The 27,174-nt window shown below is 39.0% G+C and overlaps 1 protein-coding gene across 3 annotated transcripts; it reads left to right on the forward strand.

Moving 5' to 3' along the window:
• Positions 1–1,222: 1,222 nt before the first annotated feature.
• Positions 1,223–26,798, forward strand: LOC142465079 (uncharacterized). Of its 3 annotated transcripts, none has more exons than XM_075568985.1 (9): positions 1,223–1,798; positions 3,201–3,244; positions 6,770–8,068; positions 8,544–9,236; positions 11,218–11,307; positions 17,897–18,018; positions 19,078–19,135; positions 19,559–20,548; positions 23,854–26,798. In XM_075568985.1, exons 3-4 carry the CDS (start codon positions 7,240–7,242, stop codon positions 9,224–9,226), a joined length of 1,512 nt encoding a protein of 503 aa, XP_075425100.1. In that variant the 5' UTR covers positions 1,223–1,798; positions 3,201–3,244; positions 6,770–7,239; the 3' UTR covers positions 9,227–9,236; positions 11,218–11,307; positions 17,897–18,018; positions 19,078–19,135; positions 19,559–20,548; positions 23,854–26,798. The 3 variants fall into 3 exon arrangements, 2 of the variants coding, with proteins under 2 accessions (XP_075425100.1, XP_075425099.1); XM_075568984.1 differs by having other exon boundaries at positions 1,224–1,798; positions 8,544–9,374; XR_012787777.1 differs by lacking the exon at positions 8,544–9,236 and adding an exon at positions 9,287–9,374 and having other exon boundaries at positions 1,234–1,798; positions 6,770–7,074.
• Positions 26,799–27,174: the final 376 nt, after the last annotated feature.

The raw sequence follows: 27,174 nt of genomic DNA on the forward strand, positions 1-27,174 counted from the left end.
AATATGAAAATTGGGAGCTACACTTGCATCTCATTATAAGCGGATTTGCGTTGTAACGGATCGCGCTATAACGAGGTTGAGCTGTACAGTATATATATATATATATATATATATATATATATATATATATACTGTACATGCACAGATAATCTATATACATACATACAGAAAGAAATATATACCTAATGTATATATGCCTGTTTAAATTATAAATTTCTATCTTCACCCTCATCACACCTTTTACAGACATATACAGGCATACCCCGGTTTAAGGACACTCACTTTAAGTACACTCGCGAGTAAGGATATATCGCCCAATAGGCAAACGGCAGCTTGCGCATGCGCCTGTCAGCATGCCCTGAAAATCAATACGGACTCCCTACCTGTACTGAAGCTGTGCGCAAGCGGGGAGACTATAGAGCCTGTTACAAATGCGTTATCTACATCAGTTATGCTCGTACAGTATATGCTGATTGCAGTACAGTACATGCACCAATAAGTGGAAAAAAGGTAGTGCTTCACTTTAAGTACATTTTCGCTTTATATACATGCTCCGGTCCCATTGCGTACGTTAATGCGGGGTATGCCTGTAATAGCCTTCCATTTAAAAAACTAATGCAGATACATTTTTTGAGGGCTCCTAACAATGCCAAGACTTTTCTCACACCTCCTATCCCTGATTACCGCAGCCTTGGAATCACCGCAGCGTCCTCCAAAAATCCTGCGCTAACCATAGCTAGGATTTCACACCCAAAACACTACAACGCAATGTAGCTTCAACTTTAATACAACAATGACATTAGAGAAACCCCAGTTTGGCCACGCTATTTCACCGCAACATATGTTAATAAAGCGAGTTGCGCGCAGAAGAGTTTATTAATAATAATAACAATAATAATAATAATAGTAACTTTATTTCATATATCGCTTTTCTCACAATGGGATTGAAAGCGCTTGATAATTACAGCACAGCGCGTGATACGCAGCATGTAGGAATGTTACAGACACTGTGCCCCCAGATGAGCTTACAACCTATGTTTTTGGTGCCTGTTTTAAACAATATTATAGCTTTTTGTTATTATTTTTTTTAAAAGGTCCCAGTTACCCCCTCTATTTGAAAACCATGTTGCTATGGAAGCACAGATGGCACTTAACTTGAGGCTTTAGCAGAAGGTGAATAATAGACGTGCAGGCTTTGTTGAATAAGCAAGCAGCTGGTTTTTCGACACAGCCCATTCAACAAAGTACAGATGGGTTGAATATTTCGCAGCTTTTCAGCGGTCCCCCTTTATTCACGTAGACACTAATTACTCTGGATCGTCACGCAATGACCCGCACCACCTCCCAGAAGCTTTAATGCCTCTCTCCGAAAAAAAACCCCCATCCCATTGTATTCGGCACACGCCGCACCAGAGGTGCCTCGCGCTCCGCGGGTAAAAAGGCGACTTTTTTTTTTGCTTGCAAAGTACAAACGTTTTTTTTTTTTTTTATCGATCGGGGCCCTGCGAAGGTGACTTGGATATATTTGGGGCATTAAAATTTAATAGTAACTGCAGCAGAATTTTTTTTTATTTTTTTTCACCCTTGCTAAGCTTCCTCTATGGGCTGTGCTTATAAGGAGATCCGTTGACTGGAAAAGGGGGAGGAGATTGACAGACAAAATCTCCCTTGTATTTTTTTCTTCTTCCTCTCTCAAGAGCTGAGCTTTAGCACAAAGGAAAGGTCTGTGTATTTCAACCGACATCACACGCATGGCCACTGCAACCACTGTTAATGTGTGAAGGTTTTTCCAGATCAGGTAAAACGCTCTCTCGCTCTCTCTCTCGCTCTCTCTCGCTCTCTCTCGCTCTCTCCCACCCTGGCCGTTGAAGTCACTTTATTTCAATGTAATGTTATTTTTAAATTCACATGTATATCTGGCGAGCTGCATGCATGCACTTACACGTACCGGTGCAGATAGATCTGTTAAAATGTTTCTATTTTAAATGCCCTGTACTTTGTTTTACTATTATCATTATTATTATTATTTAGCAGTGTGTGTATATGTACGTATGTGTATATGTGTATATATATATATACAAAAATATTTTATATTTTCACGATTTTTTGTATGTATATATATATTGTAATCTCTTAAAAATATTTTTTTAAATGTATTATTTTGCTGGGTTATATATATATATATATATATATATAGTGTGTGTGTGTGTGTATATGTACCTAACATATATAGATACACACACTATATATTGATATAGATATATACAGTGTGTGTGTGTATGTGTGTGTTTCTTTTGAAAATATTTTTGCCTTCCTTTTTTTTTTACACAAGAAGGTAAGACATCTAATGATGATCACTGCTTGGAAATTACATGAAGATCTTTTGCTCAATACATAGCAAAAACAATTACAGCCTGAAGACAAAAATGAGAACATTGCCATCAGATATCTCTGCAGAGTGCAGAATAAAGGGTATATTCACTTAACGTCAGGGAAAACTTGTTTTAAGCCACAAAAAATGTCCTTCAATATACTGTAAAGAAGCAAACCTTCAACGTTTAAAAATGCAGGGTGGGAAAAAATATATAGCAGTTTAAAGTCTCTTTTGTATTATTATACTGTTTCAATGAAATATACTGTTTTTTTTGTAGATTAAGATGATCCTTTGGCAGAACTCATGAATTTAATAGATTTATTATCGTTTATCAAAATGATGGGGCTTTAAGTTTAAGATGCTGCCACTTTTAGATAGATGGGATTTTCTATTTTATGGCAAACCAATAATAATAAATATAAAAAAAAATATATATATATAGATATATATAGATATATATATAGATACTGTGTATATATATATATATATATACATGCGTGTGCAGTTATCCTCAAGTTTTAGCTATATTACCATTCATTTATATATGTTTCCTATACCTTTCCTATTCTGTACTGTGTATCAAACATTCTATATACTAAAGGTACTGGGACTAAGCCGATTGTTTTCAGAGAAGCAATGAGTTAAGGTATTGAAAGCTGAAATGCATGATTAATTTATGCAAATATATGGTAATATGCATCTTAATTGTTAAACTGGTGAGCCTGCGTTAACACGTGCATTTTTTTTTACGTTTCTGCATTGTTTAAGATCATAATCCATTATATTAAAAAAAAACCTCATATTTCTCTTTTTTTTTCTCCGTCAGAAATCACTCCAGTTCGCTCCGGTTTAAGATGCTTTCATGGACAGGTAAATATGTGTACGGCTGTTTTTTGGTTTGGTCGGGGAGAGGGTCCTCGGCAAAGCCTTGCAGGTGCTTCCAGCAGCTGAGTGGTTAATGCGGAAACTCATTATCTGGAAGAGTGTTTGTAACCCTACACCAGCATTTTCTCTTACAATGGGGGATAAAGGCGATAGCTAAGGGCATTGCAGTGAGAACCTCACTGAATGTCATCATGAGATCATATTACACTGGTTAGAACCAGCCAATAATCATGTGTGCGTTTGTGTGTGCACGTGCGTGTCTGTGTGTGTGTGTGTGTATGTGCACACGCGCACACACATACGCACACATGTGTATGTATAGATATCTATAGGAGTTATATAAAAGGTGTGTGTGCATATATACATACATGCATGTGTATATCTATATATATCTCCTATAGATTTCTACACACACACACACACACACACACACACACACACACACACACACACACACACACACACACACACACACACGTATATATAGAAATCTACAGGCTATCTATATGTATATGTATATATGTGTGTGTATGTATGTATGTATATATATATATATATATATATATATATATATATATATATATATATATATATATATCTCCTATAGATGTCTATACACATACGCACACATGTGTATGTGTAGATATCTATAGGAGTTATATAAAAGGTGTGTGTATATATACATACATGCATGTGTATATCTATATATCTCTCCAATAGATGTAAACACACGCACACACACACACACACACACACACACACACACACACACACACACACACACACACACACACACACACACACACACACACACACACACACACACACACACACACACACACACACACACACGTGTATGTATAGAAATCTACAGGCTATCTATATGTATATGTATGTATAGACATCTATAGGGTATATATATATATATTTATACATATGTATGTATGTATGTATGTATATATGTGTTAGTAGCACTCACCACAGATAATACATAATGTATATTGACAAGGATTACCATTTATTAAAAATACCCAAAACACATATTGGGGTACATCAGCAAAAACAATGGAAATTGATGACCACTGCCTATAGAATCAAAATATGTAGGTACATGTAGCACTCTGAGGCACAAAAATATGAACGTCACATTAAATGTGTGTGTGTGTGTGTGTATATATCTACGTATCTATATCTCTAGATGCTAAATGTTCATATTTTTAGTACTGCATAAGCTATTTCAGCGTCATGTTCATTCACTGGGTCAGGACGCTTGCAAATATATATGGCGATGCTCATTAACATATGATGTTACTGATGGTTGTTGTTTGGTTTTCCTTTGCTATTTTATCGTTGTTTATGATTCCCATTACATTAGCGATGCCCTCTTAATGTAGCCACATCTGTGCAATTAGCTGCAGCCTCAGGATGGGATTTTAAGATGAAAGGAGGCCAGCAGATTTTTTTTCTTTCTTTTCTACGCTGAGAGGCATCTCTGACTTTGCACTTGTGCAGCTTTTAGATATTGGGGGCTGGTAATTACCCATTATGAAACGTTACTGTATGGAGGGGAGGGGGGGCGGCGTAACTCCTGCGATTGAAATACACTTAAAAACAGGCTTTTCTCTAGTGATCGTATTTGCAGAACAAATGTGTGGGATGTGCACTATGCAGCCTACATTGTACGTCGTGTGCATTTAACTCTTCTCTGCTCCGCAATGCAGGGCTGGGTCTTTGGCAACGCAGTGGTTAATGGCCACACGCTAATTGATAGTATATAGGTTAATCCAGGGGTGCTTAACACCAGTCCTCAAGCCCCCCCAATGGGTCAGGTTTAAAGGATATACCTGCTTCAGCACAGGTGGCTCGGTCTTTGACTGAGCCTCTGATTGAGCCACCTGTGCTGAGGCTGGGATACCCTGAAAACCTGACCTGTTGGGGGGCTGGGGGAGGAGGGGGTTGAGGAATTGAGCGGTACCCCCCCCCCTGGATTAATCAACAGATTTGGATATCCCAAACTCTTATTTCATACCAATTCTTCCTGTGTCTGATTCATCTGCCCCACTTTGGTTTGGCAGAAATGGGAATGCAACTGCTCCGCAACCTAATGGGAGTGGAAGATTTGCAGAGCTATCTGTGACAGCTGCTTTATTGAGCCAATGCTATACAGCATTTTATCCCACTGCTTGAACAGATTGTAATAGCCACACACAGCACTTACAATGTGCTCTGTAAGCTGGACGCGTTGGAACAACGGAGACACAAAATGCTTCAGTGTTGGGTAAAAAAACAAAAAAAATCCACCCGTTTATATTTAAACCGAATGCAATTTCCAGCAATACTGAAAGGAAGGATTAATACGGGGCAATTTCTCAAAATATATATATATATTTTAAATGATGTTGATTGCTTAAGAAATATTGACAACCTGGCTCTTTTTGACACATATGTATTCTGTTTGAATTTAGATCCCTTAAATATGCGCCATATTGGGTTTTCTAAAACTTTTGCTGTTAGAAGGACCAGGCATGCATTGAGAGGACCCATTTAATACTGCCAATATTTCAAAATCTACATAAATTTTTCCACATTTTCAATGTATGGGCATTAATATTACTATGCCGCTTAAACAAATATCTGTATAATAATGAGTTGATATACAAACGCAGAACAACCATCTAATGATAAATAGCCGTGCGATAATGACGTGTTAATCAGTCAGATGGTAATACCTGTGTGTTTGTGTATGTATGTGTATATATATGTGTGTATATATATACATATATATACATATACATACAGCTCAACCCCCTTATAACGCTGTGCTTGGGGTCCAAAGAATCACATTGCGCTATAAGCGGATCACATTAGAAATAATGTACAATTGTATGCATTGTACAATAAAGTATTTAAAATACCAATAATCGTGTTGTAAAGTATTCATAAATACAAAAATTGGGAGCCACGCTTGCAAGGTGTTATAAGCAGATCCACGGTGTAACGGATCGCGTTATAACGGGGTTGAGCTATATATATATATTTATATACACACACCTATATGTTAATGAACCTTTCTGCAGGTAGCAATGTAATAAGTCGCTGTATAGCCATCTTTGTGTGATGAGCTTTATAATAATGCATCTTATGAAGATATGGTATATATGATAATCAGCCGTATGCCAATCCACCTTATAATAATAGGCATAATATAAGTATCCTAATTAGCGGCATGATTATGAATCGTATGATCGGGGTTATGTAACACGTATGATAATGAGTTTCAAATTAATGATACTATAGATTGCATGATTATCAATCATATGTTTTGATAACTTGTATGATAATTAGCTGTAGGGCATCAAGTCACAAGATAGTAATAATTGAGACGAATCAAACTAATTGAACAATTGTGATCTGAATGTCCAAAGCTACTTGTAAGTACCATTGTGGGTACCCTCTTATATATTATAATGCTTTTCTTTCTTTCTTTTTTTTTTCTTCCATAATTTGCAGCACATCATTGGCCTATAAATTAAACACTGAACAGTTGAGGGGTAACCCGTTTGTGTCTGGGAAAGGATTAGGTCCGGTCAAGTTCTACAGTGTCCAATGACAATTGTACACACAAAAACACTGTGACCTCAAACGTTACTGTACATGCTTCATTGGTGTGGGAAAAAAGTTGAGCGATCAGGGCTATTTGAACCTTTGCATTGCATTGTTTACAAACACATCCCATTCTAAGTGGCCATTTTTCAATCAGACGTTATCAATGCCATTGGGTGATAGAGAAAGACACATCTGGCCTTGTTTTTGGAGTAAGTTAGTGTGACTTCTAGGTGCTTTGCCATTCTAGTTAGTATATTTGTTTCTGCATTTGCCTGCTTGGTTGGTACTGTGGTCTTGAGTGAGTTTATTCTTGGATCAATGAGTGTGTCCTAATTGTGCTTTTCTAATTGTTTGTGTGGTTATTTTGAAGAGGGATGGAAAGGGGGAGAAGGGGCGGTGTTGGGGATGACGGTGACAGGAGTGATTCTGGGAGTGGGAGTGAGAGGAGGAATGGCGGAGGTGAGAGGAGTGGCAGGAATGTGGGTGGAAGAAGGAATGGTGACAGTGTGGGTAAGAGGAGTGGTTCTTGGAGTATAGGTGAGAGGAGGAGTGATCTGAGATTGGCAGAGAGACGACATGTTGGAGTTGGAAGTGAGAAGAGGAGTAGAGGGCAGGACTTAAGGAGAGTGGGAGGGGGGAAGATGTTAAGACGAGGTGAAGAGAGGATAGGAATGCAGCAGAGAGTGAAAAGAAGATGGAAGAATGTAGAGGGAGAGAGTGATACAGAACAGTATGACCCTCTGGACTCTGACATAGAGTCTCCATCCCCTGATGAAAGCAGCAGAGTAGCTTTCCAGCCCAAAAAAAGAATTCGAAATGTACGATTTACACAGCAGGAGAATGATATCCTGGTGGACAAAGTTCTGAAAGTCTACGATAAGCTTTTTGGAAAAATATCTGGGAAAACCTCTACAACAGAGAAAAATAAAATGTGGGTGAAAATATGTGACAGTGTCAACAGCATGGGGGTTTACCACAGGACCACTGAAAATTGTAAGAAAAGATTTGCCGACTGTAAACGAAAGCTTAAAGAAAAGTTGGACAAACAACGCAATAATAGTGGGGTTACAGATGGAGAACCAGCGCAACCAATAAAGCTTTCGGCAATGGAGCAGAGGTTGCAGGTGGTTATTGTGCCAAAAGTTATCCATGGCATTCCAGGGGTGATCTACAACGAGGCTGCGGACTTGGAAGAAGAAGCCGGTTAGTGAAGCTTAACAACACAAAATCATTCATTTATCATGTGTCCAATACGTATCCATTTTAAATCTTGATGTAAAGAACTCTAATACAAACACTTTATACTGACAAATATATGTCCCATTCTTGTTTCGATGGAACCTATGTCCATGTGGGATGTCCGACATACTGAGCTAATTCGCTCAAATTCAATCCATCACATATTGTATGTCAAATCAACATTTCTATGTGCATACTGTGTGCTATACTGTACGGAGATTTCAATGCACCTTTCCTTAAAGCATTTTAAATTGTATTTCCTCAAAAACATATGCACATGTCTAATTTACTGTGTACATGTTTCAACCTTACTTTAAGTATCATCAATATGATACGAAATATAAAACTGCAATTTTTGCTGCTACTAATTTTACTTTTGCCTTAGGTTAGATACAATTGTAACATATTTACTTACATTATCTTTCCTTTATTTGTGCAGGACCCTCGTGGCGTGACGAGACACCCATGCGATCATCAGGACCTGTAGTGCCTATATGCATTAAGGAGCTTTCTGCAGAAGAAGACCTAGAAGGAGGTCATTATAGGTCTCCACAAGCAGATGCTAATTCAGAAGACATGTTCACCATGCGTTTGGAAAACATCACAGCTATGCAGGAGATGCAGACACCACAAAGCTCCCCAAGCCATGGTTCACCTCTGCAGGAAGAAGAGGAGCAGCTTGATGGCCCTGGGGATAACCAAGCAAACCAGTTTTATGAAGCTCAGGAGTCATTTCAAACCCGAATCATACACTGCATGAGCTCCATGCACTGGGACATCCGTAGCCTGGGGAGAAAATTCGATGAACATGCAAAGGTTCAAAGAGAACAGTTAGTTGTTCATCAACAAACAAATGCTATATTGTCGCAGATGGTTGGCTGCATGCAGCAACGGACACAACAGAATACTTCAAGTTTTACCGAACTGTGCAATGTGCTCAGGCAGGCTACAGAAGTCACATGGCCTCAATCAGCAGGAGCACACTCTTCAATTGAGACCAGATCGAATGCACAAAACCCGATGCCACAAACACTACACCATCATGGTCGAGGAGCAAGCGGAGGCAGACCACAATCAGAACCCCAACTGCCACCTCCATCAGCTAAACATGGAAAACATTGATCTATATTTTGTAAAGTTCACATTTTTCTATTGTTTCTTACTGCGTAATGTCTATTTCAGGGGTTCTCAAACCATGATCGTTGGACCTCTGATGATGCCTGAAGACATTAATGATGTGTCCTCGAAAACCTATCAAATTTCACTTCAGGTAGTTCTCTGTTGCAATCCATGACTTCTAGTCTTGTCAACTGAAGACAGATTTCAGAACCAGGTCAGGTTAATTTAATATGTATGTACCATTTAATAAATGCGTGTGTATACATACCCTGTGACAGATCTAAGTAAACATGGTGGTCCTCCATATCATTAATAATGAAGTGGTCCAGAATAAGCAGAAGTTTGAGAACCCCTGGTCTGTTATTAGCTTTACATATCTTTACTATCATGTATTGCTCAAGAGCAGGGGTGGTCAGCTCCAGTCCTCAAGGACCACACACAGGTAAGGTTTTCAGGATATCCCTGCTTCAGCACAGGTGTCTCAGTCTTCGATTGAGCCATCTGTGCTGAAGCAGGACTATACTAAAAACCTGACATGTTGGTGGCCTTTGAGGATTGAAGTGGACCACCCCAGTACTAGATACACTCACAAGAACGATGACAAACTATCAATATACATACAGGAACAAAAGTAGGCAGACTCTTTGTTTTTAAAAAAAAATGGTTTCTTACATTGCAGAAAGTAGTAAAATGACGCTAAAATCAGTGCTCAGAGTAGAAAGTGCAAAAGTATAGCAGTAAAATAGTAAATTATACTAAATAACGTACTGTAGTGCCGACGGTCATTCTAAAACAAACCAGTGGCAATTACCAAAAAGACCCAGGTACATGCTGCAACATTTCAGTGACATTTCTGCAGAGACTAATGTCCATCGGATTAACAGCGGGGGTCCCTGGCAGTCCCATTCAAACTGAATGGGACTGCCAGGGACCCCTGCTGTGTTAATCCGATGGGCCATTAGCCTCTGCAGAAATGTCACTGAAATATACCCAGCATGTACCTGGCAAGTTTAAGGCAAGTTTAAGAATACTCGTTGGCTCGTCTGTATATCTAGAGAGAGATAGAGGGAGAAACTTCAGTCTTTGTCAGACAGCGATAGAGGAACATAAGAAGCTAAGAAATGGGCAAATTAGTCTTTTCCCCCCTTAATATTACAGAGCAATAATGGAGAAGCATGAATTAGGAAATATTAATGGGGCGGGGCAATCTAAAAAGGACATAGAACTCTGAAAATGACATTTTAGCCATACCCACAAATTCCTGCGACTGAAGGAAACTCGTAAGCTTAGGGAACAGCTTTATGCAAAACAGTAGCCTTAATGCACAGCATACATCACTGCTTCAAATAATCAGTGGATATATTAGTCTACATTTTAAGCAGAGTGGTGGGAATCTAAAATAGCTTCATACAGCGTGTTCATTTAATCCAGAAAGGGCTAATGACATTGAAATAATAATACCATGGGGGACAATGACATACAGTGATGGTTTGATTTAGCATCACAGTCTCACTAACAGTTCTTTTTCATTGACATTACACACACACATAATCTGTGGTTGAATCAATCTGCATTTTTCATGCAGTCAGGATACTAGAACAGTTGCTGCACTAGCCACAATGCGTGTTCTGAATCTTCCTATTTGCAGATGATATCTCCACCCACCAAACTCTAGAGCAAAACACTAATTAGATACACGCGAGAATATTTTTGTATAGCATGCACATCAGATCAAGTGTGACACTGCGCAACGAAGACTGAAGACATTACATACAATCGTAAATCGCCCATTCCCGTTTTGCATGGTCCAACATCAGAGAAGTAGTGATATGGCATTGTTGTGACCACGTTGTGCTGATCTTAAAACTTGTATATTATTAAAAACATTCAATAAAATGTAACACATACTTTACAAGAAAAGAAAAAAAATCATCTCTGATTGTTTCGTCCTGGGCCTGAGTTCCCCTCACTCTGCTTTCCTGTTCCTACAACAGACAGGCTTGGAGGATCTACCTACAGGTCCTCTTCTAAGTGATCTGGAATATTGGGGTGACAAGTCACCACAAGCAGTGTGATTTTCATAGGTGAGTATTGTAACATAACATACTTTTATATTTATCCAAACAACAGAGCTGACTTTTTGATGATGCCTGAAGACATTAACGATGCGGCCCAATAGCCTGCTTGATGACACATCAAGTGGATATTTGTGATGCATGTCACCTCCTTTTGGAGTACAAGGATTGGCTAATGGAGGGAGGAGCCATGGTCTTCCAGTATCCTGCATTTCCTGTAAAACACATATAAGACAAATGAGTCAAGTACAGTAGCATGCTGAGATATCCTTTTACCATACCCCTTACTCAAAAATCATCCATCCTAAAATGTTGCCGTTTAATGACTGACGTGGTTGATGGGAATCATGCCAGACTCGTGGCAACCTCATTCAGTATTTTCATGTGCACAACCCGCACATTAGGGCTTCCTAGTATGGAAGACGTTATCGCTTTAACTAGGTAGACAACAGGTCAATTCACGCAACGGACAAGCAGTCAATTTTACTGATCATATTTGGCCATTCAGCTATGCTGTAGAAAGCTCCCTTGAGTTCCCACCGTATTGTCTTGTGATTAGTCAAGGCAATGTACTATAATTCCTAATGTGTCCTTTCACATCATACAACAATTGTGTAAAATATCCCCAGATAGTATGATGCTCTGACTTCTACTTCCCCAGTAAATTGGAAAGACACACAGGCTAGAAACAAAGCCGGACTAACAATTTAATAAGACTGACCACATCACAAACTCTTTTTATGAAGGGATCTTGATCTTCTCTTAGTTTTTCATATTTGGACCAGATAGCATTTTCCCTCAAACTGTACTTTTAACTGCAGATGTTCTATTAAGTAATTCCTATGACACTGATACGTCTTTCTGCTCTCCAACTATTGCTTATCTCCCTGTCATTTTTCTCTACCCGTCTCTCTTCCTCTCTCTCTATAGAACATTTTCTCTCACTTTGCATCTACGCCCCGTTTGTTAGACTTTTGCACTTTATCCAGTGTGCTTTACACAGCTTAATTTGTTTGTAACGATATCGTGGCTCATATCTGTGAACTTTACACTAGATGGTAGTTTGGCTATAACAGACTGAAACAGGTGTTAAAAGTCTTAGCAATGTCCCCAGGTGAATTAAGTTTCACTTATTAGCGCTTGTGAATTTTCACAACTTTTGTGTTAAAAAAAAAAGTAATTGGCATAGTAATTTACAGCTTTCTCTTATGTAAAGTTTTTTTTTCTAATTATAAAACAAAAATACGTTGAAAATACAAAAGAAAAAAAAACAGTTATGCACTTGCAAATCATTAAATAAGGCCCCAGAAAGTACAGCTCAACCCCGTTATAACGCGATCCTTTACAACGCGAATCCGCTTATAACGAAATGCAAGCGTGGCTCCCAATTTTCATATTTATGAATACTTTACAACACAATTATTGGTTTCTTAAATACTTTGTTGTACAATGCATACAATTGTACATTATTTCTAACGCGATCCGCTTAAAACGCCATGTGATTCTTTGGACCCCAAGCGCAGCGTTATAAGGGGGTTGAGCTGTAGCTCTTCAGTATCATTAGTGACTTCAATTATTTCTGTTTTTGTTATGATTCCATCTATTGAATTTGATTGCCTAATAATCATTAATTCACCATGGTAATAATATTAATATATAGTGTCAAACAAGCAGGCTTATTTTCAGACCATAACTGCTGTTAATTCCCTTTGGTTCCATGTGGCTCTTTACATTTAAATAAAGGCATAATTTCTGTGTTAAAGAGAAAGAATGCTTTCACTTTTAGAATCGCTTTTCACTTGGTAAAATCTTAAAACACAGTGAACCTATAACTACAGGAACAGTTTCTAAAACCATCAGATCCAACTTTATTTGCCCCTTCCCACAGCAGTATTAATATTGGATGGGAAAGTGGACAGGATTTGCTAATCTGTGGGGACAGAGTTCATTTTACACCCTGCGTTCCATTTATTTCCTCTTTTTCATTATGAGCCTCATAATCTTGATCTATAAACATTTATAACCTAGAAATAGCCGACCAAGCCATTTTTGGATGAAATTCCCTATTGAGTTCCATGGGGAATGTCGTCCGAAAAACAACTGGGTGGCAGCTATGGCGAATATAGAAAAAGCCCCTAATGGGTATTACATAGCAAACTACTTTCAGTGTAGGACGACTCCAGTATCAGTTGCTAATGAACATGTCTTCAGGTTGTAAATGAATATTTTCCTTATTCGCGAAAACAAGAGGTTGTTGGTCTATCATACTGGGCTTTGCCTTTGTAAATATATTTTAGAACCTTGTAGATAGCCGCACCCCAGAACGTAAGATGTAGAGTTCTGTGGGCCCTGGGCTCATTGTGGCTGTACATTTTATATGTAGGGCCATAGTGATTGTTAGGGATTAGTTTAATATCGAGGGTTGAATAGTTACATACCCTAGATTAGGTTGAAAAAGGACATATGTCCATCATGTTCAAGCTATGCTAAATGTAGACAAATACTTATCCTGTAACATATATTCTTTCTTACACACACATAGACCATTTTGCAGATTAATATGCACATTATACTTTTTAGTACAATAGGCTTCAGCTACAATGTTGACTTGAAATTACTTTGTTTGCATTGTTTGTTAGTGGCCATAAAGAAATTAAAGGCCTTTATGACCCATAAAATAATAGGGTTTGCAGTAACATTTAATGTTTCTGGTTTATTATATGGTGTAAAATGTTATATCCAACATGGTCCATTTTGCAATGCAGGTGCTCCTAACATTATAATTGTGCCATTATAATTGTGCCACCTTATATCACAGTTATTGCTCAACCACCTTCTGATTTTCATGAGCTCTGTAGTCTACTCCTAGTTCTCAAACACTCTTGAATGCACTGGGGCTTATGACTATGGCTGGCAGCTGTATAGCTCATGTACTGTAAGGACAGATTTACTAAGGTGCAGGATATTTACGAATGATATTTACTTTAGTGATAACTATAACAGATGTTGATGATAAGGAGATGCAAATAACACATTGTAGCCAATCCACTAAAGTCTGTTAACATTAAGATGGGGACATAATGTTCTTTTAAAAGGGGCAAAATTGTCAAAATCCTATATTTTTTAATTTTTTATCTATAAATTAGTTCTGTAGTATTTCATGATAATTACTGCATTTTTGTTTGTTTTCCAACTCCATGCCATTTTTAATTTCTTTTAATGTATTAAGCATCCTTTCCTTTGGTTTCTATAGCAGGCTCTGGCACGCCTCTTTTTGAGCCCAGCCATCTCCCCAGCAGTGGAATAAAATGATCACAAACAGGGAAAGTGTTGCAGTGTTTCTGGCAGGAGACTATGGGGGTTATGCACTAAGCAGTGATAAGTGCTTTTAAGTGAGATAAAAAGCCATTATAGCATGATACTGCCTGCTGTGAGATTCACAAAGCATTGATAAGTGCTTTTAAGTGAGATAAAAAGCCATTATAGCGCGATACTGCACTGTTATCACTGCTTTGTGAATCTCACAGCAGGCAGTATGACGCTATAAAGGCATTTATCTAACTTAAAAGCACTTATCACTGCTTTGTGCATAGTACCCAGAAAACCTGCTTATCACTGCTTAATGCATAACCCCCTGTATCTGAGTTGAAAGCTGTAACAATTGACAATGTTGCCGTAGTAATATAAGGCTGTATTGCGGCTGTGGCATTTCACTGCCAGAAGGATTGATTCAGCGGCCGCCATTTTGTTAGCCCGAAGAGCAGGATATTCACCGATCGGTCACAGGAGAAAATATCAATCGGCAGCTTAGGTAATTCGTTTTCATTAAAGGTAATCAAATGATACATATATTAAAAAAAAAAAAAAAAAAAAAAGGACAGCGAGGAATGCCTCTTGAGATCATCCCTTAGCGTTACTAACACCATAACTTGGCGTTACTCCCATCCAGATCCTGAAATAGGGCTTATTCTGCGTCTGAATGGCTGTAACGCCACAATTAGTCATGACTTAAATAACAGCATTCATTTCTGGTGTTATTTCCATCTCCTCTCTCTCCACTCCGGCAAAATACCTATTTTGTGGTCTGGATCAGAGTAACGCCAAGGCATCCTTTGTCATGTTATTGGAAGATAACACACTATTCTGCTACAATAACATGCAGTTAAGCCCGTGCTAATGAGAGATAGCATGCCTGTTGTTTCTGCATATAATTAGCTATGTGGATACCATAATAACTCCGAAAAAATTGCGTCCGTTCCTGTTTTAGATAATGTTATTTTTGTGAACCCTGATTTAATGGAGCTTAGTAAATCTGGGCCTTATAAGTATAAAAGAACAAATGTACAGTACATAGCAAAATGCAAATGTGAACATTTCTGTATATTGTGTGTGCGCAAATCTGTATCATTGTATATATTAGTGTCTATTTTGACTGTGTATCAGTGCCTTTGTGTGTGGTAATGTGGGTGCGCCAGTGAGATTGTGCAGGTGGTTAGCGAGCTTAAAGTGCTGCATTAGAGGTCAGCAGCTACTGTATGAATGGCGGTAAGCATAATTAAGCTCTGATTTGTAAAAGCAGCCAGCACCATATGGCTCTGTAATGTGCATTGCTGGCCTGCCTGGCAGTGACATATGTTACAATTAGACATGTGCAGTTGACCCCGTGTTTTGGTTTTCGCCAAAGTGATTACGTGCTCAGTGGTGTCCCTGACCCAATCTCCCCTACAAAAACTAGCAAGTACATTACGATGTAACTACTGCGTCATGGGGTCTCTAGTGCTAGAAACACCATGACGTAATAGCTACGTGCTGGGGAACCGAAAGGATTACAGGGCAATAGTGCCGATCGTGCACGGCCGCACAGAAGCGGTCGTTGACTTGTGCTGTAGTGCCTTATCAGCACTATTTCACCTTTTTAAGGAGTAAACCCATATATTTCAATAGTGCAAACGCCATTAAATGGAAAAAGCCCAAATGACGAGGGCTAGCCCACTTTAGGGAATAAACTTCCAAGAAAGGGAATTTGTTCCTACTTCATGATATAAATGGCATTTTCATCATTGTTTACCCTTCTGTGGATTCTGATTTTGGGGGTCAAAAGGAAGATCTAATTCAGTGTCTCTTTCATTTCCCCGCCATTTTGTAGTTCATGGAAACCTGCCATACACCATACGGTAAACCTTGTTTTTAGCATCTTTTCAAAATATTTGAAAATGCACAAAATTATATAATAGCATTTTTTTTTAAATTCTGAGCTGAATTGACTTGGAGTTTCACAATACACATTGATCAATCTCCTTGGAGACTTCTGGTTATAGAAACAACTTAATCTTCAGTGGGTTTGGAAGAACCAATGACCTCCAGCCAGGAAGATTAGTGAGCAGAGTGGCAGTACCGTTGTATGCACAATTCAGTATAGATGCATGAAAAGCTCTGGGTAAATCCAATGTCGCCTCTGTTGATTAGCTAATGGACATTTTTCCTTGGGGACAATTCTATCTTGATTAGGTGTGGTCCTTTAAATAAAGATTAAGTTTGTTATTCTACCATAAATACAGTTAAACAAAAATAAGGAGATGAGTGCTTTAATCCCATCTCACTGTCCATGTTTTAAACAGCAGAACAGAGAACATAGTGAATCTCAACGTTGAGTATATTTTTACTGCACAGACTTAAAATATGCTGGGTAAATTGGTACTGTAATTGCCTAAATGCCAACTGCGTTCCAAAAATACATACAAATGAAGTATGCAAAATATTGCTGATTTTCAAAGCCGCCTAATTAAAAAGCTTTATAAGAGATCCCCAGTGAAAAACACTGTAGAATTCTCCTGTTAAAGATGACAGTGCTAAGCAGCTGTAGAGTTATTGCAAAATGGAGTTAAAAATGTGCTGTCCAGGAAACGTCATTTCTTCTGCTTAATTAGTCTTTATCATTTCCTTTTCCGTTAAAGATCCGACACTATTTTCCCAAAACACTGTATAACCAGAAATGCCTCCTTTTTTTCGGATGATACTGCAATTGTATAGTACATTGGATGATTGCTCTACAAAACCCTATAAATAATTTGCCGCTTGGTTATCTGGAAAGATAAATCTCCCGACTAGTTTGATATCCAAGGTTCTGTTTGAAATCTGCTGTACCCCAATAAACCAATGTCAGTGATGTCAAAGGAGCTTAATGGGTCATAGCTGACATGTTTTATTTGTAAAAGAGACACTTGTAAGTAGTTTTTCGAAGCTTGCTGGGGAAAAATGGCGATAAGAACTTAGGAGAGGATTGAATTCCCCTTTGTGTGATGTCACTGTGCATTAGGTATGACCTTCTCCACAAGCAAAGTACCATTCTCCTTCTGCTATTTCCAGGGAGGGTAGGGGCCAAGGGAAAAGCTTGATTGACATACAGTATTGTGTGTTCTGCTTTACAGAGTCCCTGCTGAAAGCAAAACTCTCCTAATGATCCAAAAAAGCTACAGTAAATGTTTGCTTTATGCATGGTTACATTTGCTAATAAGAAGTCTATAACATTGTTAATTGATGTACAAAGTGATGAGTTGTGTGGACTTTTTTTTTAACCAAATGTCTACTTTGTTTGTAGATTATCTGAGAGACGTAAAATGGGCAAATTAACCAGATTTCACCTGCGACCTGTTGAATTCATATTCATCTTCCTACTAGTACTGTTGCTCCTGAATTTCTCCTCCAACGGATGAACAAGAGGTAGGTGACAGCAAAAGGGAAGGGGCAAAAATAAGGATGGGTGTCATAGATGGTCGGGACGCAGGAAACTTGTGGTACTGCTGGAGAGGAGTGAAGATGTTGTTGTGGGAGCTGTGTAATAATTTGATGTTTCCTGGAGTGGTACATGGATTTCCTCTTGTGTCAATTTACACAAGCGTGAAATGTCTGAGACTTGTGATATGAGTCTGATGCGCATTAATTAACACCACTTATAACCTGGTGGACTTCAGTGACATAATGACAAAGTTTCAGTTTCAAACATTCCATTATAATATTGGGTATAGAGGCTCTTTCACTGCTAGTTTCTGGGAACACTCCTCAAATCAACGGCTCAATCAGTGAAACGTTGAGGGAAATCGCTTTCATACTTCGGCATAAAGGGATACCACATGACATTGAAATCACCATGTCCTTTTGTGACCCCGAAACATATCGCCTAGTAAACGATTAAAACCGGAAGAGTAGCATAAGAAAGGAGTGTATAATGCTATGTAGGTTATCTAATAAAGTGCGATAGTGCAGATCAGAGCGACATCGCACAGAAACGCGCCCATTGACGTTAATGGGAGTTTCTCTGCGGCAGTGCCCAATCAGGACTATCACAGTTTAAAGATTAACCTCCTATGTAGCAACCTTTGCAAAGTGTGTCCGGAAGCACGAAAAATATAGATTTGTTTTGCTTGTGTCTGTGACAAATGTAAAACTTGTTCATGAAATGTCTTTTATTAAACTCCTATCTTTATCCAGAGCAATTTACACCAACAGATGATTTGACAAGAAACAAGGAGTATAATATTGGGCCCAAATGCAGAATTTTCAGGGTATCTAACTCTATTTATAGCCACCATGGAAACACAATATTTTGATGACCTAGATCTTTAAAATCTATAGAAGAAAACTCCTTTGATATATCTTCTAACCCCTATAGTAATAGATTGGACACTAGGTTCATTTAGTAAAAGTCATTATTATATAACAGGATGATTTTTATTAAGTATATACTGTATTAATAAAATGCTCCAACATTTTATTCAACAGGATTGCATTTGAGATGAAGAGAACAGTCCCATCAAGTATTGCAACATCCTCCAACGTGGTAAGCAGCATAGAATTATTACTGTGAGTATTCCTTAAAGCAGTTGGGTTTTTGACTGACATTTGCAAAGACTCTTAATCCTTTTGATGTCGAATGACTGTCACCCTGGAACCTCGACCACTTGGATTGCTTGGAGTAGCGATCATGTGGTCCCAACTGGTCGCCAGTGACTTGGATGGAAGAGGGCTCCACTTCCGTTCTGATCACAGTCACTGCTGAGCGTGATATCCTCCTGGAAAACGATCATTAATACCTCATGATGTGCCTGGTACGTTATAAGGCCCCTTTGCCATGCCGGCCCTTATTGAATTCAGAGTACGTGATAAGGGCTACTGCTATATCTCAACTTGTAAAGAGAGCCTACAAACACTGTAACATCATGCAGTTGATGGGCTGATGCAGATAGTGACTATTGTTTTTCAGTGCTACCTCATGTCAAAGTGAATGGATCAGACTGGTAAGGTTGTTTGCATGTGCAGAGCTGCAGACACACAGAATGGCTCCTGACCTCCCTATTCCAAGACATCTAAGGAAGACAGTAGGTGTGCACCCAAAATTTCAAATTCAAGTCTGTCACAGAAGATGACCATGGCATATGCACGTCACATGTTACGAAGGGCAACTCTGATGCAGTGCAGGCAACATGCAAAAAGCAACACTACAATCCTCATTGCAATATACCTGTGTGTGTATTACATTACGAAACGATTTACCTACTGTAGGTTAGTTCCAAGCCGATAGCATGTTTGATTCGGAAGCATATCTTCAAAGGACCAAATGAAATAATCAGAAACTACTGTAGACCTAGAATGCTTGGAGACTAGGATAAATGGTAGATTAACAAAGTACATAGATAAATGCATTACATGCACATTAAACTTACCCAAAAAATAAACTGTAAGTTCCAGAATGCTTGGAGACAGAGAATAAAACAATGATTACATGGATAATTTTCACATATCCATTGTCTAACAAGCAAAACGGTACCCATAATGCTTTAGTTAAAAATTAAAAGCAACAATAGCACAGTAAGTACATTAGATGGGTAATGCTGGTACATCTCTAAATGTTGTTCCAATAAGAACTACAAATCCCAGAATGATTTGGTGGGAAAAATAAACAGGAAATAGAACAATGTGCATCAACATATAATTTGCCATATGTCCCAGAATCCTTTCCCTTCATATAGGGTGAGCTTCCATGTGGGCAGCCAATCATACTGAAACCATTTCAGGACACTACATTGACTAAGTAGATCCAGCTGCATGTTTTTCCTCTTTGCTGCGTTCGTTGCTTTTTGTTCCCTCTCTTCCAGCTTCTGTTGACTGACCTGTGGTGGATTCCAGAGTCCGTCATGGTTTGATCTGCTCCATGGATAAAGTTGCTGTCAAATCAGCTGTCACTCATTTCAAGGTGAGCAATGGGTTATATTGCAGAACCATACGTATCATTGGCACAAAGTATTTTTATTTTTTTTATCCTGATACTGAACGTGTTATGATGTCAAGTAAAAATGAGTAGTAAGTGTAGCCCTCTTTCATCCACCCTAAGTGAGATTGAGATGGGTAGGTGTATCTGACTACGTATCAGTGTGGTGCTCTACCTGTTTGGCAACCAGGAGGGCTGAGCTTCCGCCATGGGGAACCTGGGATATATATTTTTACACTCGGTGCAGTGCCTCCACTGATGAGGGATCCCAACATGGTGGGAGTGTGCCCTCACCAGAACAACCATACAGTAAATACACACAATGTGAATAAACAGTATTTACTGAGCATGAACGATAACTTCAATGAAACTCTCTTTGCATAACATCAATACATCATATGAATAACATTGCATCACCCTGAATACATACCATCCCCTCACCCACATGTCCATCAGCACATCACCCTAAGTTCCTTTGATAATAATGTGAGTGTCCACAACCATAAAGAGAGTGTGAGTGTGAGGGATAGTGCTTCCCTGTGTTGGGGCCAGGTAGTGCACTTATTCTACTACCTCCCTGATCACTGCTCCTGATCAGGATAATCCTTGGACTCAGCAATACCGCACAGTGATCCCACACCGCACTGCGCTGCTGTCTGCAGGAATGGATACACTTTCTGCACTCAGGCTGCACGGGCATTCAGGCACTGTCCTGCAGCATGTCTCTTCCTCTTCTGGCTATGATGTAGGAGTCCCTGTCTTAAGGCAGTCCCTATCACATACAGTATTCCTCTAGTGTCTCAGGGGACTAACTGGGCCCTGGGGTATACCTCTACCCTAGCCCCTGCATGCAGAAGATCTCTTGCTGTAGATTCTGTCTGACCCCAGACTCTGGCAGCTCACCACGTGCAACTGGCACTGGTGATATTACACACACTGAATACCTTGAAAGCAACCCCCCTTCTTCCTATGAGGGGCATCTCACTGACACAGTCAAACTAACTGCTGTGGCTGCACTCCAAAGCCACACTGTCTCTTCTAGTCAGAGCACACAGCACTGCAGCTGTGTCACTGACTAGACTTACACACACCTAAGGGCTGGGTCCCTACCTAAGGGGCCTTCCCTATGACTTACCCACTAACCTAGTGGGGAGTGGGACCTACCTGGGGCCTGGGGGGTAACCTGGCCTAGTGTAAGAGCCACTTGCTCCTTACACACTTCCCCCCCTTCCTGCTCCCAGCTCCAACTGACTAGCGTGGTCTCTGCAACATTGTATCCTTCTCCAACCGGAGAAGCTGCAAACCCTATTTGGTGGCTGGCTGCACGTGATGTGGGTGAAAGGGCAGTCCCCAGAGCCTGCTGGGAATTGTGTCCACTTAGGACCTCTTTAGCATTGGGACCGCGTGCGCTATCTTTACTGCGCCTGTGCGAAGCTGTAATGGCCGCGGCTATGCTTAACTGCACCTGCGCGACCTTGGGGAGTCCCTGCACTACGGAGCGCCATCTCTGCCCCTTCACGCTCACTATATTGGCCGCCGCGTCGCGTCTGCGCATGTGCGAGCCTCCGCGCCCGTGCAGACATAACAAAGATGGAGGCACCGTGCCTCTGACGCCACCGAGAGACGCGCTCGCCCCCGCAACTTCCTTCTCACTGGGGAACCGGGGAGCCAAAGGGGACCTGGCTAGATAAGTTAAACGTCCATTGGTTACATAGTAGATGAGTTTGAAAAACGACATATGTCCATTGAGTTCAACCTACATTATGTGTGAACTTAAAACACCTACAGAATATTATTCAATATTATCAAATCTCTCCAATAGTTACAGCTTGTGCCCTCAATCTCTTTGCTGTTGTAAATGTCATACACTGGCGACACACTTTATTCGAGCTTGGCTAGTCCCACGAATTCGGGTATACCCGGGTGTATTGAGGTTTGTGACTGTTTTCTGCCCGAGTGCATTGAGTTATTTTCCAAGCAGGGATTGAAGCATTTTATTCCCACTGGCTGCAATACTGCACAGTACATATATATATACTGCATTACAATTCATGAATTTATGCCATCTGGTAGACACGCGAAGCATTGCAGCCTATTAAATCCTAATCATTATCATTTAACAGAGTAGGTATTTCCATATGGACCTTTCTAATCTCAAACAAATTGAATACGGTGAAATATGTGACAGTTACAGTCGGAAAATACTGAAAATTTGTTACTGAAAGACATGAAAAAAATGGCTTTTATAGGAAAATTGAGCTTTATACGTGTGTAATTGTAGTTCCTAGCAGATAGAGTGTACCATGTCAGTTACGTCATTGAGTTTTATTACATGATTATGTTGTGCTTTTTCAGAAGAAGAAGAAGCCCGAGGCATCAACAATACATTTTTAAGCGCTTGGGTCTTCCAGTGTTGTAAACAAGCACAATATCACAAATTAAAGATGGCAGCCTGCATGACTTCCCAGACTGTCAATAGGAAATATTTCAATGGTTTTCTTTAGATTTCCTTTTTTTTTATATAGCTCCTCTGGTGTGCATATATTGTGCATATATTTTGAGATAATATTTTAAAGGGTGAGACAAGCAGTGGATTCTAAATGTGGATATAGAAGAGTCCCCCGATACTGTGGCAATCCTTAAAGCTAAATTTGTTTGTCAGTAGATGTTGATACTTAATAGGAAAAAATAAGGCAGCACTGGTAAATGGCTAAACGGTCATATGATATGGTGTGTTCAGCTCAATGCGGATTCTGCACCTAAAAAAACATAGTCCAATAATAGACAAAATACCATGGCAAATGTTTGCTCTCAACCTTTGCAGCTCTAATACATATTGCTAAGTGAGGCTTTAACCGAGTGACTTCATATTACTAATCAGCTAACGATCATTTGCTTGTCACTTTTTTAAATTGCATCAGATAGCATGTTTAATGATAATTTAGGAGGTGTCACTTCATCAGGATGGGAAGCTAAATTTAAACCTGCCGACATAAGTCGCACCTTCTTTGTGAAGCAAACTGAATGTGTGATAATCTGCTGAGCCAATTATTTTCTCTTCTGTGTGAATGTCAACGAGCACTAATCAATATCATCATTTAAGTCTTGAAGACCCAAGTGTATACAATTTGTGACACTGATCTGCCATCTACTTTGCCAATCAGCTTGAATTTAAGACGAGAGTCGGGGCCAGATGTAATTAGGAGAGAGCAGAATTAAATTACCGGCACATGGCATTGCAGGCACAACGGAATTCCATCTTATGGTGTATTTATTTCCATTCTTTTCAGGGAAGTGTTTTTTCTGTGGATTACTATTTCCAGAAATCAATGCATCGCCACATGATGAGAAGAAGCTACGGTCCATTACACGTACAGTACATCTCTACAATTTTTGATCTTGAGAGGCCTTGTATTTTATTTTCAGGACCTATGCAGATGTTTGAAAACTGAAATACATATTTTTTTTTCTCGGCTCACCATTGGTGCTAAATAGAGATATATCTGAATCTGTTCTAAAAACAAATATATTTGCTGTAGAAGTTTTAACAGAGAGAACAACAATGCACAGTAAATCTTTTAGGTATGAGGGCAGGATAGCAAACCACTCAGCACAGCATGACCCTCAATAAGGTCAAGTGATTGATAGGCAAACTCCACATCACTACTTAGTGGTCTCCACGATTGAGAGACCTTTATGAATTACGATAATATGAACTTGCTTGCATTTGTCTGTGGGAGATAGTTTTCTATGGGGTAACATGTTGACACACAGAGGCCTATATATACTAAGTAGTGCTATTCCATAAGACACCTTATGGCCAATTAACTTACGGTGCCTACCAGTGTTGGAAGATGTCTGATGGAGTAGCACCAATCTGTAATGTTTATGATGACATGACTATTAAAAGCCTATTGGAGGTTACCACCCAGCTCTGATCACCTTAAGATGTCCAGGTTTTGATATCGGGGTGATTAATATAGTAGCTCTAGCTTTAATAAATGTACAATTTTAATGCACATCAACCATCTCAATATCTACACCTGTCTCAGATGGACAGGTGATCAATAACGCGATGGGACCATGGGTCATCTCCATCTTACTTTTGTATGATGTTTTTCATGCACTATTGAATGATACAAAAACGGGGAGAAACAGTTAAAACACGCATGCACGTTGGCAAGAAAAAGGTAGTTCTAGTCAATCCTACAGACATTTTCTATACAAGTATAATTGGCAGAAAATGTATCAGACAATGAACATTATTATGTTGACCAGCAATTTTTTTTAGACGTATCTATTATCTGTGTGATTTGCATGGAAGGTATTACCACTTGACTGCAATTTAAATATAACCACTGAATAACGGTGTCTATTCAATGAATATATCTAAGCAATTAACTGGTTTATTTAGGAATCCAAAAGAACCACTTCTGTTTGAATTCCTTCCCTTGAAACACGATACGTTTATTGGAAAATACACACAGGGTTTTGCAAGCACGTTCTCATATTATGTTGCAATGTGCTATCTTGAACCTGTCTCCAGATGATCTGCAGATGTTTTGTGTGACCAGATTATTTTAGTATATGCAGTTTTCTTTATGGGAATAATTGGCAATGACGTAGAATGCATATTCCATCGAAATAAGCTTTCACACGCCTTTGATGCTAAAAGACAATTACGCTAATTACCTCTCCAGTGTCACCTGCTCTTGTTTGATTGTATATATATTTTTTATTACGCTCAAATTGGTACATTACTCATCTGTTTACAAACAGAGCAGTTTGCTACCGTTAGTATCATTTAATGTTGTTGATGGAAGATTGACATATACAGTAGTGATCCCTAAAGAAAGGACCTTGACCATTGTATGTTGACTGAATACAATATTATCTTCGTCCTTTAAAAAATATCAAAGAACATCTAATGGAAGATTCAGGCAATACGGTACATACTTGCAGTGTCTGGTTGAAGCTTATTATTTTCTAGATTTTAATGCTTCGTTTATATGTCAAGTTTTTTATTTGCAAGTGGGTGAGAGCTCACGGTAAATGAGATGAATTAGATGTGGTGTTGTTTGTCCTCCCTATTCTGCAGTTGAATAGTGTATTGTGGGTCTCTAATGCATCTCTGATCAATCGGGTAAAAGCCTATTCAGAGGTCTACATTTCAGTTAGGCCAGTTTACTGCTCAGAGTAGAACTTAATTGCTTCTTTTTATTTCCCTCTTGTATGTAGGGGGGAGAGGGGGATGAGGGGTATTTGCAACAATTGTACCTGCGACGCTTAAGACTCAAGGTCATAGATTAGAAGGAAAGACAGATAACGTGTAGTGGTAGCTGGCTAAGAATGGCTGCCTTCCTTCCACACTCTAGTGGGAAGCTGCAGTAGTGCCGATCAGAACACTGTCGCACAGAAACCACCATTGAAGTGAATGGGAGTTTTTGTAAGATCGTGCACCGATCATTCCTATCACAAGTTCATGAATAACTTCCAAAGTGCTTGAAACAGGATGTTAACAAGACTTTGAGGTTACCAAGCTTAATAAGATCAGTTGCTGGGTCTATAAGCTTTGTCACTAACCGTGCAGTTCCCCTTGTATTTATTTTATTTTTTTTACAGATGTGAGCTTACTGTACAAGAGGGAGTCTGTCACCTTTCTAGTTTTTTCCCCTATACTTTTTTTTTAAACTCTGTATTTTGGCCCTAGAAAATGAGCCCTAAACCCTTCTCAGTCTGTGCCAGAATTGTACGTATCTGAGCAGCTCAGTATAGGTTATTTTCTTCATTACGACCCCTTCTGCATGGAAAATAGCTCTGTTCTATTTAGTGGAGCAAGTTAGAATAATTAGCAGACATCTTTTATTTAATTTTTTTTTTACCAAAAATCATTTAAGAAAGTTTTAAATCTCTGCTTCCTACAGAAAAGCCCATTTAAATATCTTTTCGTTTCACTCTTATAAGAGCGTTAAATCTTTCTTTCTTTTAATTACCATATGCTACCGAGAGGTTATGCAAAATTGGCACTTCTCATGCTGTGAATATGACAATTAAGGGTCAGATAAAAATATATGCAGTTATTTCAGGGCAGAACTACTTTGCACTTTACACTCTTTATCTTACGGATTTTTTTAAACTATGTCAGTAATAAAAAAAAAACTAAAAAAAACTACACGGTACTCGTGCTGTGAAAATGCCAATTAGAGGTCAGAATAAAAGATGACCAATTATTTCAGGGCTGTGCTATCCTGCACTTTAAACTCTTCATCTTCTGTAGAATATCATTAAGTTTTCTACAGCATCTCTATAATCTCCATAATAATAAGGCTCGTAAATTACATATTTTGGAATAATTGCCACTTGTGTGGTCTCTACGTACCATGTTCAGTCGCTGAGATACATGGGGCGCATTTGTCTCTCATATCTTTAGGGTATTCTAGCACTGAAGATGTGTGTTACTGTATTTAAAATACTGTAAAAAGAAATCCCCCCCGGTTTTTTGCTTTTTAAATATATTGAATCTGTGAATAGTTGGGAGATTAGGCAAGTGAGTATATACAGAATAGTTTGGAAAGAGTTTGTAATAACAAAAATGAATATATCAGTCCCAT

Source organism: Ascaphus truei, chromosome 13 (assembly GCF_040206685.1).
Source record: "Ascaphus truei isolate aAscTru1 chromosome 13, aAscTru1.hap1, whole genome shotgun sequence".
NCBI lineage: Eukaryota > Metazoa > Chordata > Amphibia > Anura > Ascaphidae > Ascaphus > Ascaphus truei.

Excerpts from the sequence above, each read along its gene's own strand:
- LOC142465079 (XM_075568985.1), top strand. The coding sequence starts at position 7,240 with ATGGAAAGGGGGAGAAGGGGCGGTGTTGGGGATGACGGTGACAGGAGT. Across the intron at positions 8,069-8,543 it reads GGACTTGGAAGAAGAAGCCG|GACCCTCGTGGCGTGACGAG; the intron begins GTTAGTGAAGCT and ends TTATTTGTGCAG.